The 15,385-nt window shown below is 42.9% G+C and overlaps 1 protein-coding gene across 2 annotated transcripts in view; it reads right to left on the reverse strand.

The window, feature by feature from the left end:
- Positions 1-14,838, reverse strand: part of CHCHD6 (coiled-coil-helix-coiled-coil-helix domain containing 6) — a 108,841-nt gene extending 94,003 nt beyond the window's left edge. The window contains exons 1-4 of one of the 2 annotated variants that reach the window (XM_085072589.1): positions 14,654-14,838; positions 13,044-13,164; positions 12,187-12,241; positions 10,867-10,993 (exon numbers count right to left, since the gene is read on the reverse strand). In XM_085072589.1, the coding sequence (XP_084928715.1) occupies positions 10,867-10,993; positions 12,187-12,241; positions 13,044-13,164; positions 14,654-14,743 (393 nt within the window). In that variant the 5' untranslated portion in view covers positions 14,744-14,838. The remainder of the gene's footprint in view (positions 1-10,866; positions 10,994-12,186; positions 12,242-13,043; positions 13,165-14,653) is intronic. The other variant, XM_085072591.1, reaches the window with a different exon arrangement.
- Positions 14,839-15,385: the final 547 nt, after the last annotated feature.

Raw genomic sequence — 15,385 nt, forward strand, 5'->3', positions numbered from 1 at the left:
AGCTACTTTCTTTCCTAAGGGAGCAGCCTGCACTTGCAAGGCCTGAGGCAGTGAAGTATTTATCAACCACATTACTCCCATCTACACAGAGGAGAATGGCAGCTAAGACCATTAGAGCTCCTCTCCCTCCAGGTACCTTACCATATTCCTTATTAAGCTCAGAAAAAAAAAAAGCCTGCTATGGTAGGATGACATTATTGGAGCAGAAGCATAGCTAATGGTCCCCACTTAATTTGGGCACAAACTGATACTCCACCTAGATTAATTACAATGAAAACTCCTATTTTTACCCCAGATGCATGAAATTTGATGGACTACTTCTACACTAGTGGGGAAAAAAAAAAAAAAAGAAAATGCACATGGTTGGCAACAGCTTCAAGGTTGCATTTAGACATTCAGCACAATTTGGAACAAGGGCAGTGACCTGAGAGGTGACCTCTGAAGAGCCATCAGATGGGAAAGGGTGTTGATGCATCCCACTTCTGTTCTCAGGAAAGGAACAGTATCAAATTCTTACTTGAGCAGGGAACCACCTCTTTTTGCAGATCACTGTTTAACAGGAAATCACAGGCAAGCAGGTTTTTAACAGAACCCTATGATAACCTTCAGTAGCACAAAGCTTTGAAAAATTACACTGCAAAATGCTGAGTCTTGAACAGGAAACAGCACAGCAGCTGGGGAGACAACTTTTTAAATTATAGAAAACTATAGGCTGGACTGACATTCATTATCTTTAAAATTGCAGGTGGCTCTGCAGTTTAAAGCTCCCATACTTTTTCAAGTTTTGTAAATGAAACAAAATTCTTCTATGCTCAAAAATTAGGAAAAAGGGTTTAAGAAACATGTAAGCTTATTTTCAGCTGATATAGTGATTGTTGTCATTACTGTTGTTGCTTTGGAGGGAAGTTTTTCTGGTTTGGGGCTTTTTTTCAGGGTGCTGCTTTGTGTGGTTTGTTGGTTTTGAGGGCTTGGTTGTTTTGGTTTGGTATTTAACATATCTTTATTTCCAATCCCCCTTTTTCCACATTTAGCTGTTAAACTAGGAGAGCATATCATATGAAAATACAAAAATGAGTGGTTGCTCGGGTCCTCAGCTGGGAAGAGAACAGCTTTTGTAAGGAACCTTTCATGCATTGGAATTTTGGAAGCTGGTGGGGGGGGCAGTCAGAGTTTCAGCTTGACAGTGCCAATTACAGCTACAGCGAGATGAACCAAGGAACAAATCCATTCTGTTGAGAGGATGGAGAGAAGGGAAGAGACATGAACCTGCATGTCTGAAAAAAGAAAGGGGCTTGAAATCATCTGCCAGACAGTGAACCACTTTTCCCATAGCAAAAGCATTAGGCTGAAGATGCAGTGAATGTACATGGAAAGCTCTCAGACCTAATTGGAAGAGCACTGGTTATTTAACAAATGTATCCTTAGTCTAATGTTCTATTCAAGTAAGTATTAAACTTTTTCTAAGCTTTTTTCTTTTGGACAGTAATTATACATAGCCCTGCTTCATCTGTCTGTTTGATCAATTTTTACTCGATTCCTACTGTATCATCCTTCAAGGTTGCCCATTATCACAAAGTCTTCAAGGCTAAAAAGGCTCTAAACCCCCAATGTAATGCGCAGACAGGAAAAAGAAATCCAGCTAACTCCAGTTCCTTCCCTCCCTCACAAGCTTGCAGGTGTTCTATTTTCATTGTCCAAAAATCAAAGTCATCAGCTCATTTCCTTTCCCTTAGTACAGCCCCTTTTAAGAAGCTACTTTCCATCATGTTTTACTCAGCACTCATAAATAATATAGATAATTGCAGATGGTCACAGCAAACAAGCAGAGAAAGTATATAGACACAGTACAAAGGAAACGATAAAAATTCTGATGTGCTCCAAAAGCAGAAAGAATTCCTGGCAAATAGAAGCAGCTGCATCCAGGTCATTTTTTTAGTTGATATACAGCAATCAGAGAGCCAAAAATAATACAGGGACAGACTTTAGACAAAGCTACACAAGGGTGCTGGCAGCTCAGCTCCCCCTGCAGCAACACATTTCCTACCTCATCCTCATGTGCAAAACACAGCTATTTCTTCCCTAAAAATTTGCATTAGGAAGGAGGAATACTGGTCATAGAAAGATAGGTTTAAAACTGCTGAAACTCCAAAACAGATAAGCAGCATTCAATTAGGAGGATACTACGCTGGCTATAATAAGGAACTCTTAAGAGAGTCCACCCAGCCGCCCAAGAGTTAACATCATGCCTTTCTCATCAAAACCTCTTCCAAGAGGTTAAGCACACAATAGACTATCTAAAGCACAGCTAGAAAGGCTGCTTGAAATTCCACACATGTGCCTCAGCAATGTATTTCTATTAATGTCCAGTGTGTGTCAGCGTGAAGATAAGGTACCAACATCATGTCCAACCAGCCAGCTAGAGAATGGGACGCCGTGTAAAACATTGTCTGATGCTTAGAATCCCAGAGAACAGCGGCGTTTGCAATCTCACCCGCTGCACACGTGCCTGATAACACCACCAACGAGGAGAGGCAGCAGTAGCAAACTGTCCTGCAGCTTTGGGAAAGTAAAAAGACAGAGAGCGAGAAAGAGGGAAGCAGGCAAGGATTAAAATAAACATCGGCAAATTGGGGCAGGTTTGAGGATGCCCAACTGTAGCAGGGGGACTAAACAAACTGTAAAAAGCCTCAGTGAAATTTCATCTTAGTATCAGCTCACTTTAACTCTTCTTTAAGGTGAGAAATAAAGAAATAACATCAGTGTTTATTTTGATGATTCAGACCATACCATTTAGACTCCATTTCATCTGCTAGTATGATCCAACAAAGCCATTTGTAGTGGGACTTGTGGAAGACACTGTATTTGAGAAAATATGATCCTGACCAAGGCACACCTGCTCTGGTGGGCCTGAGAAGCTCATGTGTTCCCAGGAGCAGCTGGTGTACTCATGGGAAACTCACTGCAACACCCATGCCAGTTGTGCTGTGCACTGACAGGTGCTGTCACACAGACACATTCCAGCCCACCAGGAATTTTCCTATTAGCTGAACATCTTGCTAATATAACCTGCAACTTACCTATGAGTGAGATTGGTAAACTGGATGTGGATGAAGGTGTGGAATGTAGTGATTCCGACTTGGACACCACAGTGCATGGAGGAGGTGGTGATCCATGAACAGTTAAGATACAGAATGACCTTTGAGCCTCTTTTGTGCTGTTTATCCCCCCCACCAAAGGAACTTTAAATTAGAGAAGAATTCTGCTACTCCACAGTAGTCTAACAGTAGAATAAGAAGATGCACTATTAGATTTGCTGGACCATTCACAGAAAAATATCAACATATTATTCTCCTATTTCTTTATTAATTATTTAATAGTTATAAATAGGGGAAAATGAAGGCTAATCTTATCTTTTACTTCTTAAGTGATGAAACGGCTTTACAGTAACCATAAGTCAGAACAAATGAATCTTGAAGTTTCTGTGGAGTATATAAACTTGCTAGACAAAAAAAAAAGTGTGAAATACGGGCACAGAAAACTGAAGGCAAGACAGGGGAAGTGGGCAGCACCACAGACAACTTCAATTTGTTGCAGCTGTTGGATTTTAAAAAAGGCCAACCTTGTGATAAGGTCCCTTAGCTCAAGAGACTACAAAAACGAGAAGCTCAAACGACCATCAGCTGCTGAAATCTGCAAAAACTCTCCAAACACAAATTAACCTTCAGTCAGGAGATAAAAGACTAGCTGCAGAAATTGGAAGCTGTTAAAAAAAGTGCTATAAATGTCTGACAAATCATAGCAGCAGTAGCAGGAAAATAAGCAGTACATAGGCAGAATCTAACCCTTAGCCAGATAACACCTTCTCCTTCCCTCAAGAGAAGAGGACGTTCTCTTTTGTGTTGGCTGTGTTTTCACTTTCTGCCTTTATTGTAGTGCACATTCTCCAAAATTGCTTTAGTTAAATTTAGACCTCACTGATGCTCCAGAGACCAGAAGTTATTAGCTTGCTGGAGGTAGAAGACATGTAAATCCTCACCATGCCAAGCTTAAATTTAATGCAAACCGTTCCAAAGTCCATCACTTAACACTCCAAGATTATTTCCTATAGGGATGCCTTAAATCTTTAATGTTTTAATGGTTTCATTTAAAAAAGTAATTCTTTCACTGCAAAAAATATACCCACCTTTATAGCAGAAGGTAGCAGACAAAGAGGAGCCCAACTGTAGGGAAAAGGAGGGATGTTCTGGCCTGAGACTATAGAATAACAGACCCCTAACTTTAAAGTGTCCCTACACTAACACATTTGCTTCAGGAGAAAGTCTGGAGAAGTGTCTAAAGCTCACACGGCAAGAATGAGGACAAGGAACAAGGACTGAAGCTATTTAAAACCCCCTGTCATTAGCTTGCGACATTTGGTAATAAATCATTAAGTCTCAAACCTAAAAATACATGTTTCCATTTGTATCAACATATTTAAAAGGCAGCTTTTTTCAATTAGTGCAAGAATTAGCTGTCAGTTAGTGAGAGCAAATCAAAAACAACTGCATTGCAACTTCCAGCCCAAGATAACTGCCAATCCTGCCAACCTAGTCAGGGCTCTACCTGGTTCAGCAAGCACTGAGGGCAGGTCTGGGTGTTTGACACACAGCATGTGAATGCTCTGCAAAGAGCCCAACCACAGCAAACCACCATCTCCAGGAGGTGCCGCCCCCACAACTGGTGCCACCCATACTGTTAGATAGGAATGAATATTCTAATAACTAAATGCACCACTCATTTTCTAAAGAAAACATAAAAATTAGTCTAAAAAAATAGGTATCTTTCATAAACACGTGTTGCTAATAACTGCAATATCAATGAAAATGAAACTGAAGGGGCTTTTTCCTGGTTTTGCACTATTATTTAAAACAAGCCTTCATACTTTCAGATTTCACTCAATGTTTTTCTGCCTCACCCATAAAAAATAAAGAAATATTTACAGAAAATAAAAAGCCAGGAAACACCAAACCCCCATGTGCTAGCTATGTCTCCTTCCAGAACCAACCTATTTCCTACACACGGGTTTACAACTCTAGAAAGGGAAGGGTGTGCTGTATTTTAGCTGCAGAGCCAACAGGACCAAACAAACTGTCCCTGAGGTGAGCAGTTTCCAAACCATAATGCAAAGCTCAAAGAGACAATACCTCTCATTACATCAACTCAAACAGGGAGGAAAAAAAAGACAAGTTTTGACAATAGAGGCCTGACCTCAAAAGCAGCAGTGTCACTTCACTGATGGCTCCATGCTGTCACAGTTCCAACAAACACCATACTACTGCTGGGCCTCATCCGGTCACCGCGGCTTGTCACAATGATAGGAGATTACACACAACAAAACCCCAGTTAATCTAGGAATGCTTACCTATGGCTAATCAGGCAGGATGAAGCTGATCCCCAGCTTATCACAAAGTAAATGAAAGCCTTAACAAACTAAATCATGTTCAGTGCCATTTCTAAAACAATCTTCAGTACCAGCTCAGCTGCATCTACAGCTGGCACTGATCAACAACAGTGGGCAATTCACAGCAAAAAAACTCCACAAGATTCACTTAAAGCTTCATCAATTACCACAAATATAAAGGCAACTTTCCACAAATAGGCCAATAGAATCATTACTACATCCCTACAAAGTGAAAAAGAAAATATCTGATCACTTCGTACCACCAAAATTCTCCTCCATTGTACCCATCGATGAATTGGCTGTTTATGCTATTTTCAGCAATTTAAAGCAGTTTTACCTCCACATTCTTTGAAATGGAGAAGAAAACATACCAGTTAAAATGTCAGCAGCCCAATATACACTAAACTAAAGGTGAAAGTGTCCACAGTATGCCAAAGCAAAGCCCAAGAGCTCAGAATGCCACATTCACGAGGTGACACTGTTATCAAAACCCACTGCCTGATCAAATGCATTCCCAGTCATGCATTCTTCCTTCATTCCACCTTTCCTGAATCAAGAAGAGGAGATGAGAGGCTCTGAAAAACAAAGAGATTATATCTGGGCAAGAAATCATCTGAAAGAATTCAACAGCCAATGACCAATTATAATCAGCTATTGGAGCAACCAGAGACAAACTCATATCCTCGTATTTTCTTCCAGGCCCGTAATTTGAGCCACTCTAGGTCACAACAGCCCAATGCTGGGACCACCACAAAGTGAAGGTTGCAAACCAGTGAACAGGCCTGATTAGAAACACTTGCAATAGCAAGCTGTCCATCATGGACAGCTGGATAAACTTTCTCAGCAATTTAGGAATTCTGTGCCCAGTCTGTTTTCACGCAGCAACCAGTGCCCGTCAGTCTTGTCTGAAACAGCTGGTCATAGTGCAAAGTCTGTCCTACCATCACCCCATTTCTCAATTCACTCTTTCAAAGTGAGAAGGAAGATGATGACTTTTGGTCAATAACTCTGACAAAGCCATTATCCTTGGGGTATTAAATGGGGAGATAAGAACTTCAGGGCTTTGCACAAATCATATTAGTTCAATTCTTAAATCCGGGTAATGCTTCTTTTCAAAGTATTAATTTCATTTATTCTATTTGCTCTCCCTCTGTCCTGATAACACAAGTGCACATGGCCCCTAAATGAGATCCTCCTATTTTATAAGTTATAATCCTCCCTTTCTAGAGTAGTAATGAGATGTCTTCGCTTAATCGCTTTTATTCCCCCCCAGCTTCTGCTTTTATCCATTCCCATCCCACATTGATTTGTCTTAAAGGTTTCAGTGAAAACCATCAGGCAGAGAGGCACTGGCTCCAAGAGGCACCCGATGCATATGCTGCACATGCTGCTCAACTTTCAGAGATTAGAAAAGCAAAAAAGAAGGAAAAAGAGCAGCTTTGTTTGCAAAGTTTCCTTTATTGGTAGGAAAGAAATAAAAAAACCCCAAAAACCAAAAGAACAGAGAAGTTAAGAGAACACATTTTGATTAATTGGAAATGAAAAAGGAAAGGCTTCTGGTACAGGGGAATGGTGAGACTATTCACAACATAGTGAAGCAATTAAATAACTTGACTGCAACTTTGCAAGTTCCTCATGCTAGAAATAGAAAAGGATTTAAAGATAGCTGTGTTAATTCTTGGGTATTTCACATGAGACTTAAGGCACGCCACCAGCATTAGTTAAACACCCTAGGCCTTGCTCTGAAGTACTGTACATATAATCCTTGTTGTGTTCTAAGTACCCACAGCATTAAATTATTCAAAGAGTCCAGTCAGCACCATGATCCTGCAGTGCTGTACAAACAAACAAAACATTTTATCTCTAATACAAATTGGGGAGAGTTCTTCTACAGCAGCTTAGCTGACTACTTCCACTTGAGCCAGTCCCCAGGGTTAATCAAAAAGCCATACTCAAAGAGGAAAGTGAATGCTGCACTATTACTTACAGAGCTGTTTTGCTTCTTAAACTAAAGCTGTAAGGAGTTTTACTCAAAACCTAAGGTATCTAGAAGCTAAGTACCTTGTTCAAAGTCATTAAAAGAAAAAGAAAGATCAAGAAAAAATGTAGAACAGGACCCAGGTACTTAACTCTAAATCCCTCTTGAAACCAATACGCTTCAAGGAGAAAAAAAATAAGCAAAAACACACAAACCACAGTAAAATAACAATAAGTTTTAATCTGTACCCTGCCCCATAAACAATCAAGTAACTAGCCCCAGAAGCTGACAGCAAGTTCCCTATCAGAGCTTAATTCTTGTCCACCCTCTCTTCATGTGCACTATATAATAACACTGAAGTGCTTATAGCAATATTTCCAATAATAAAAGTCAGTGAGTGAATATCATAAAGAAAAGATTAAATGACAAGCAATGTTCAGCACAATCAAAATGAAATCACTTCAAAATACAGCTATGGTACTTGGATTTATAACAAGTGGTTTGGTTAAAGGAGAATGTTCCAGCACTGCTGGAGACAACAGTACGAGAGAGGGCTACTACTCACTGAACTATAGATATATTAAGGGCACAGGGCAGCACAAGATCTTACTGCAAATACTGAAGAAATAAATACTAAAAAAACTTTCTAATTATTTGTGGCATGGTTATGAATTTTTACCAAATTAAGTGCTGCCTAAGAAGCAAATTATGAGTTCATGGGAGTTGCCCTGTTTTTAACCACACTTCCCTAGTAGGTCACAACAACAACAAAAACAACCCTGGAAGTTTCTCCCTTATAAATGCAAGCAGATAATTTCCATTGCTACCTGCACCTGGATTACTACTAGGTACCTTGAGTTACACTATCTTCTACCTGAAAGACAAGACTGCCACAAGAGCTGGATGAGCAGCTTACACCCAGTATTTGTCCCGTTTGCTGGGGCTAAAGAACACAAGATCAAGAAACACTCAAGCCCTATTCCTACTAAGGGAAGATAACAATACTGGAAGACAAAGGACAGACATCATTTGAGTAGGATTGACTCAGTACAATAAGGTAACCATAGCTGATACAGCAAGTCGGATAGGGACCCCAATAATTTAAGTCTGGCCAAAACAGCTCCTGCTTAGGAAAATACCCAGAAGCTGACAAACAATAGTTCTGCCCCCATCTTTGCAAGGACAGACTAGACTATCCCATTTTTTAAGGACCTTAATTTATGACTGAGCAAGAAATAGTTAAACAGCAATGCAATTTAACAGTTTCTCATTCTTGGACCACATTCTGGGCTAACATACCATGGTCACTGTTTATCACAAGGGAACCCTGATCAGATTTTTACAGGGCATCACGTATGTAATGCCTGGATATGCAACACTACAGGATCAAAAGCTAATTCACCTAATAGAAAATCTTCTGTATGTAAGCAGTCAGGTCCCAACTAATTTTAGAGGTGCCCTCTTCACATTTCACAAATACTGCTTGTCACATTTCTCCAGGATTACACTCCACCTCATTGCAGGGCAAGGTTCTACTTTGAGCAAAGCCACATCTTTAGATTGGACAATAAATCCACCAGCTTCTTCCCCTTGTTTTTACAGAAGCCAGTTAATTGCATTCATAAAGAGAATATTCTCTTTCTAGTGAAAAGAGGGTTAATACTGCACCTGCTGACCCAGATGTCCTATGCAGAGGAGCAGCAGTCACCTGCCTCAGATACCACTGATCTGAAGCTCAGCAATGATGCAACACCCCATTGTCAGGATACAATCTACCAAGAGGAAATTTCCTGCAACACAGCAGCCCTTCACAAGCTATATGCATCTAGGAGAGCAATCTCAGAGACCTACCAATCCAATCATACACAAATTTTATCACGGAGACAAAAAGCACAGTCAGGTCCAAAACCACAAACAGACCAATTCACTGGAAGAAGAAAATTTCCTTAAAGACTAGTAACCACTAAAGTGAAAATACAACCTCTTGCTTTCGAAGCCTTTAACTCTTAGAACAGCAGAATTTGCAAGGGTATAGGTGGGAAATACTGTTATACACCTGCTCAGTTCATATGCTCTCCATTAGCAGCTACTAGAAATCACTATCAGAGATGGACTACAGCTATAAAGACCTTTCCTTTGAACCACTATGGCCATTCTCATATAAGTTTTATTTATTCAGTCCACAAAAATATATTTATAACCTCAAAATGCTTCACATTTCACCTGGGTAAGCCAGGCCCATAAGCAATCAATATATTGAAAAAAACCCCAAACCTCAGAAGGATTCTTTGTTTAAATCAAGCACAGATTGATTAAGATACAGATCAGTACCACGGAAGAACCACAGTAAAGACTATCCATACTCCAATCTGTCCTTTCCCTAAACTATCCTTTCAATATGTACCAGGCAAAGAGAATTACTCTTAGTCTAGCTCTCTCAATAAAGTTTTAATACCACAGTCTAAATGAATGGGCAGTTTGATCTCCCTGTAGCAAACGTGGTCCCACCTCACTGTCACACTCTGACACCACAGTAGATCAGGAAAATGTGGCAGTTCCAGCAAGACTCTGCACTGCTCACAGGCAGTAGACCATTGCCACAGGAATGGCAGTATGTAAAATAGTATCACGTGAATATTAAGCACCAATGACAATCCCAGTGTACTGCAGTGATTGACAGAAGTCTTTTGCTCTACTCAGCCTCATCTCACTGTACTTCTGCCTCCAGCACTGCTCTTCTCAGCACTGGTATGACAGCAACCCAATGGGTCATCTCAACAACACCAAGGTGCCTCACTAATGGTAAAATCTGCAGCAAGAAGTCACCAAAAGTAAGTCTGCCTGCCTGGCAAGAAGAAATTGCTTTGGGAGGCAGTGCTGTGTACAAAAAGGGTTTATGCTTCCTAGTCCCTAAAAATCAATCCTAGACCTTCTTCAAAGGTTACAACACTTGACAGTTTTATAAGAGTTCTTCTGCTACCAGCATCATCAAAGACTCAAAGGAAGACATTATTACTTTTTATTAATTTGTGTATGTGCACAGTTATACCCTAGAAAAAAGAGAGCAAAGTCTCAGGATACATCAGGTCAGCAGAATGTGATCCTGTATATATTGAAACATTCATTTCATACACTTGAGAGTTGAAAAGAGTTCTCTGTAGCTAGACAAGGACCCCATATACACACACATACACCATACTCCCTGCCACTGGTAAAGCTGTCCCCAGCACAGCCATTGTTCATGCCTTTGCAGCACTGAGTGACATGATGCAAGTGGAGCTTGCAGCTGCACTGTGAGCCAAATGTGAAGCGATGAGTGAGGTGAGGAGTGCTTCAGCCTAAACCCAAGTTTCTAAGTTCATCACACAAGTGACATTAAACAAATCCCTTCAGGCAGAGCTATTTTAGCCTGTCCTGCAGGGAAACATAGCAGGGGTTTGTTACTCACCCGCTGGGCTGTTCTCTGCCTCTCCTCATTAATATTGTTCCTTTCCCTGGCCTCACTGGCTGCTTCCCTTTCTCTTTTGGCCAGCCGGAGCAACTCCTCATGGACCAGTGCCTGTTCTTGCTCATACCTGTATGAGCACCAAAAGCAGAGAGAAGGTCATCAGCAGACTTCTGGCAGCAGGGTCTTGGCTTGTCATGGAGTACCCCTGCTTAGAGCCAAAACACAAATCCGGAGTCTGTTTGACACAAAATCTGCTCACAATCCCATTATCAGCAGGAATTCAAAAGCCCAACACCCTTTAAATATGATCTGCAATTCCAGTGAGGTACAATTCTGGCAACAATAGACATAGTACCACATAAGCTTCAGTTATATTTAGCTCTATTAAGTACTTAATTATCACCTGAAAATAGTGAAAATAGGAAGGAGTTAGCTAGACAAATAGACGCTGCTTTGGAAAAGATCAAGGGACATACAACAATAAAAGGAGTCAGCCTGGCTGACAATGCTGCTCTTTGGCTCATAGACAGGAAAGAAAGTCACACAAAATGCATGCAGCAACAGCACTAAGAGAAGCAGCCCTGAACTGAAAAAGGCTTCAAAGGGGATTCTCAAGCATTAAAATGTAATCATAGAATAGAATACAATCACAGAATTGTTAAGGCTGGAAAAGATCAAGTCCAACCACTAACCCAATGCCACGACATTCACCACTAAACCATGTCCCCAAGTGCCACATCAACAAGCCTTTTGGACACTTCCAGGAATTCCACCACTTAGCTGGGCAGCCGGTTCCAGTGCCTGACCACCCTTTCAGTGTTTCCCTCATACCCAATTTAAACCTCCCCTGGCACAGCTTGAGGCCATTTCCTCTGGTCCTGTTACTTGTTACCTGGGAGAAGAGCCTGACCCCCACCTGGCTACAGTCTCGTTTCAGGTGTTGCAGAGCCCTAAGGTTCCCCCTAAGTCTCCTCTTCTCCAGGCTAAACACCTCTAGCTCCCTCAGCTGCTCCTCATCAGACCTGTGCTCCAGCCCCTTCCCCAGCTCCATTGCCCTTCTCTGGACACACTCCAGCCCCTCAATGTGTGTCTTGTCATGAGGGGCCCAAAACTGAACCCAGGATTTGAGCTGTGGCCTCACCAGTGCCCAGTACAGGGGGACAATCACTGCCCTGGCCCTCTTGGCCACCTGGCTCATGTTCAGCCACTTTCAAACACACACTCATTATGCTCAGACTGATGTAAAACACGGACATAAGCATACATAGATATATTCCAAAATGAGCTAAACTACTGTCTTTTTCAAGAACTTCACCTCACCTCCTGTAGAGCTCCTGCTCTGCAGCAGAGTCACTTGCCATTGGTGGCTGAATTCCTAGAAAAGAGAAGAAAAACCTGTGACAACTAATAGTTATGAAACAGTGACACCAACAGCATTATCTTCAACCAAGCACACTGAATAAGGCATGCTACAGAAATCTTCTGTGTGAGGATATTAACTCCTCAAACCTTTATTATACAGAAACACAAGCATGGTTGTAGACCTACTTTCCATTTTCTTCCTCTAGTTCCAATAAGTCTTCCCCTCGATCTCCTCCTCTCCTTATAATTACAAGAGATTCCACAAGTGGAGATGAAATTATCTGATGGAGGTCAGGCCATCCATAAGGCTAAATCTACATTCAGGAAAGGCATAGGCTGACAGCAAACAAATCCCTAAATGCAAAGGCCTGGTTCCCTAACTTCATGCAAGTCTGGATGCCTTAATAAAATCCACACTACTGATATATATCAACAAAGCATATTTGAGCACCAATAGAAATTAAATAGTTTTCTGACCTGTAAAGAAAGATGAGTTCAGAAACCAAGTTTTCATCATCCACTTAGTCTAAGCTGTGCCAGACAGACTATCCTTCCCTATCAGCTTCTTTCCAAAGAATAAAAAGCACTACTTCCCTCACCCATGCACCATATACTCCCACTGTGCACGTGAAACAGACAAGGCAGCTTGCCAGAAATTAAAGACAAAATACTCCTACCTTGTTTATTGCACTGAAATGCTAGAAATGTTTACAGAGTGATCCAGGCTAATCAAAGAGCTCCTCTCACAACGAGGTAGTAATGAAAAACACAGGCATCCTCTGTAACACACATTGGCAGCACTGCTCCAAGAGTACCTGTAGGTCTGGGTTTCCCTTCTGCAGCCAGTGAAGATGGAGCTGTGCCATTGGATGCACGGGGTGATCTCTGGTTGTCCCTTTTACTTTCTTTCATCCGGTTCACTACATCTTCAGTGAGCTGAAACATACAACCAGGGAAGACATTAACCAAGTCAGGTTCTGGTGTGTATTTCACTGGGAACCTCCCTGTTTGTTATTCCCATGATGCTATAAAAGTATTGTCAGTTACCTCATTGCAATGTTGCTCTAACCCAGGTGGTCAGCACCTGTATGTTGACTTTACATTTTTAAAACCCATGCCCTATCAGTAAGTGACAAAACCTCCAATCTACTGCCTGATCCTAAAAACTTCACTAGACAATCTTCCACAAACACCAACAAAGGTGGAAAGCACCCCTAAACAAGTCAACCCTTTGTATAGGGAGAACTTTACCAGAAGTGGAAGGAAAAAAAAAAAAAAGAAAAGTTAACTTGAAGTCTTCTGGCAATTCAGTCCAAAAGGCTTCTCACAGCACTGTTAAAATTGAACCTTTCCTCCTCCCAAGGTCAGAAGGTCTGGCTGCAGAACAAAATGAAGTGGGGTTGTTCCCCCACCTATACTTGCCACAGTATTTTTAGTTATGCCACTACTACCCAACTGAACAGCATTTTTAACATCTTCATTATACTTTGCTATCATGACCAGTTCCTGATTTTAAAGACACAAATCCTTGTCTATATCCTGTAAAAAGAAATTAGGCAAAAACAACTTTATCTCCATCAAACACTTTAACAGGGAGACAGGCACAATTTTAGCTTTCATCAAATAATTAGTCAAAATGAGTGAAAAATAAGTAGCCACAGGAAAACACACTCTGTATGTTCATTCCCAGCAAATTTTAGGGAGAAATCACAGAAAAGAGTATCACGAAGCAAGAGCAATGAAATTTACGGTAATAGTAAAAATTTTTTTTAAAAAACCTAACATGTAAAAAATAAACAAAAATATTCATGGGGGAAAAAAATTCCTTAAAGATAGGACCGCCACTCTGCAGGGCTTGTTCCCACAACACTTGTCAATTTCCGAGCGAAGGTCGAGCAGCAGTTTCCCACTGCCGCTCCCACTAACACCTCGCTGTTTCCCCGCTCTTATCTCCCTGTTCACACAGCGCTGTTTTGCCCGAGCTCTTGGCAGTACAAACAAGGGCACAGCTGTCTCCTCTCGGATTCTGTCTCCTCTTGGATGCCCTCAGAGCCGCGCAGCGCCCTTAGCATCAAACTGCTTGCGAAGCACAAGAAGGCAAAAAAAGGCCATTAAGCAGCGAGGAGGGAAAGGGCGCTGAGAGCTGAGTTTGGAAGCGGAGCTAAAGTGTCCCCGCTCCGCAACAGCCAGGCCAGGCCCCTAGCCCTCCTTCCCACACTCACCCCATCACTTCCCAACCCCTACTCCTTCAGTCTCCCAGCTTTCCCTCCGCTCCTCCTCGCTGGCTTCCCTCACTCGCCCGTTCCAGCCTTGCAGCTCGCTCCCCTGCCCTCACGGCCCCACTGCTCCCCAGCCCCGCTCCCTGCGCCCCCACAGCCTGCCCGCCTCCATCACCCGGCCCCACCGCAGCCCCGGGCCGCCTCACCCTGATGCCCTGCAGCACCCGCACTTGCTCCCGCTCATCCAGCCCGAAGGTGACCCTCCTGCCGCCTTGGCTGCTCTCGCTGCCGCCCATGCCGGCCGGGGTCGCCTGTCCCCGCCGCGCCCCTCTCCCGCACCGCCGGCCAGCGGCACCTCTGCCCTCTCACCGCCTGCCAATATACCCGCTCTCCATTGGCCACGGCGCCCGAGCGGCCAATAGCGCGGCGCGGTGCTGGCGGCCGGGCGCGGTGCACGCTGGGGGCTGTAGTCTGTGCCGGGAGCGGCGGCTCGCACGGCGCCGGGAAAGCGCAAGGAGCTAACGCGCGTCGGAATAGCGGAGAGTGTCCGTCCTGTCCCGGTGTGCCCGCCCTCCACACCGCCCTGGGAGCGAAAGCGGCATCAAAACTGCCTCTAAAATTTCCTGCTACACGCCCAACTCACGGGGTTTTCCCAAGCCGAGGAAGGATGACCTCTCGTCAGTTACAGCAGCTGCGCTGGGGGCAGAATTCACCTGTGCTCCTTGCAGCCGCTCTGCTCCGGCTCGACCTGCCACGGGTGGGTCCTGCCTAGGTCAGACCACGGCCTGTCATCAGGCATGGCTGATCCTCAGCCTAAACCTAAGGAATGAGATAATGCTACACCGAGGCAGCTGGACCAAGTAATAACAGCTTTGCAGAATCTTTTCAAACAAGCTTTCTGCATTCCCAGAAACAGGGGCCAGTTGGTATCAAGGAGT

This window comes from Lichenostomus cassidix, chromosome 12, assembly GCF_008360975.1.
Source record: "Lichenostomus cassidix isolate B80296 chromosome 12, HeHo_3.0, whole genome shotgun sequence".
Taxonomy (NCBI): domain Eukaryota; kingdom Metazoa; phylum Chordata; class Aves; order Passeriformes; family Meliphagidae; genus Lichenostomus; species Lichenostomus cassidix.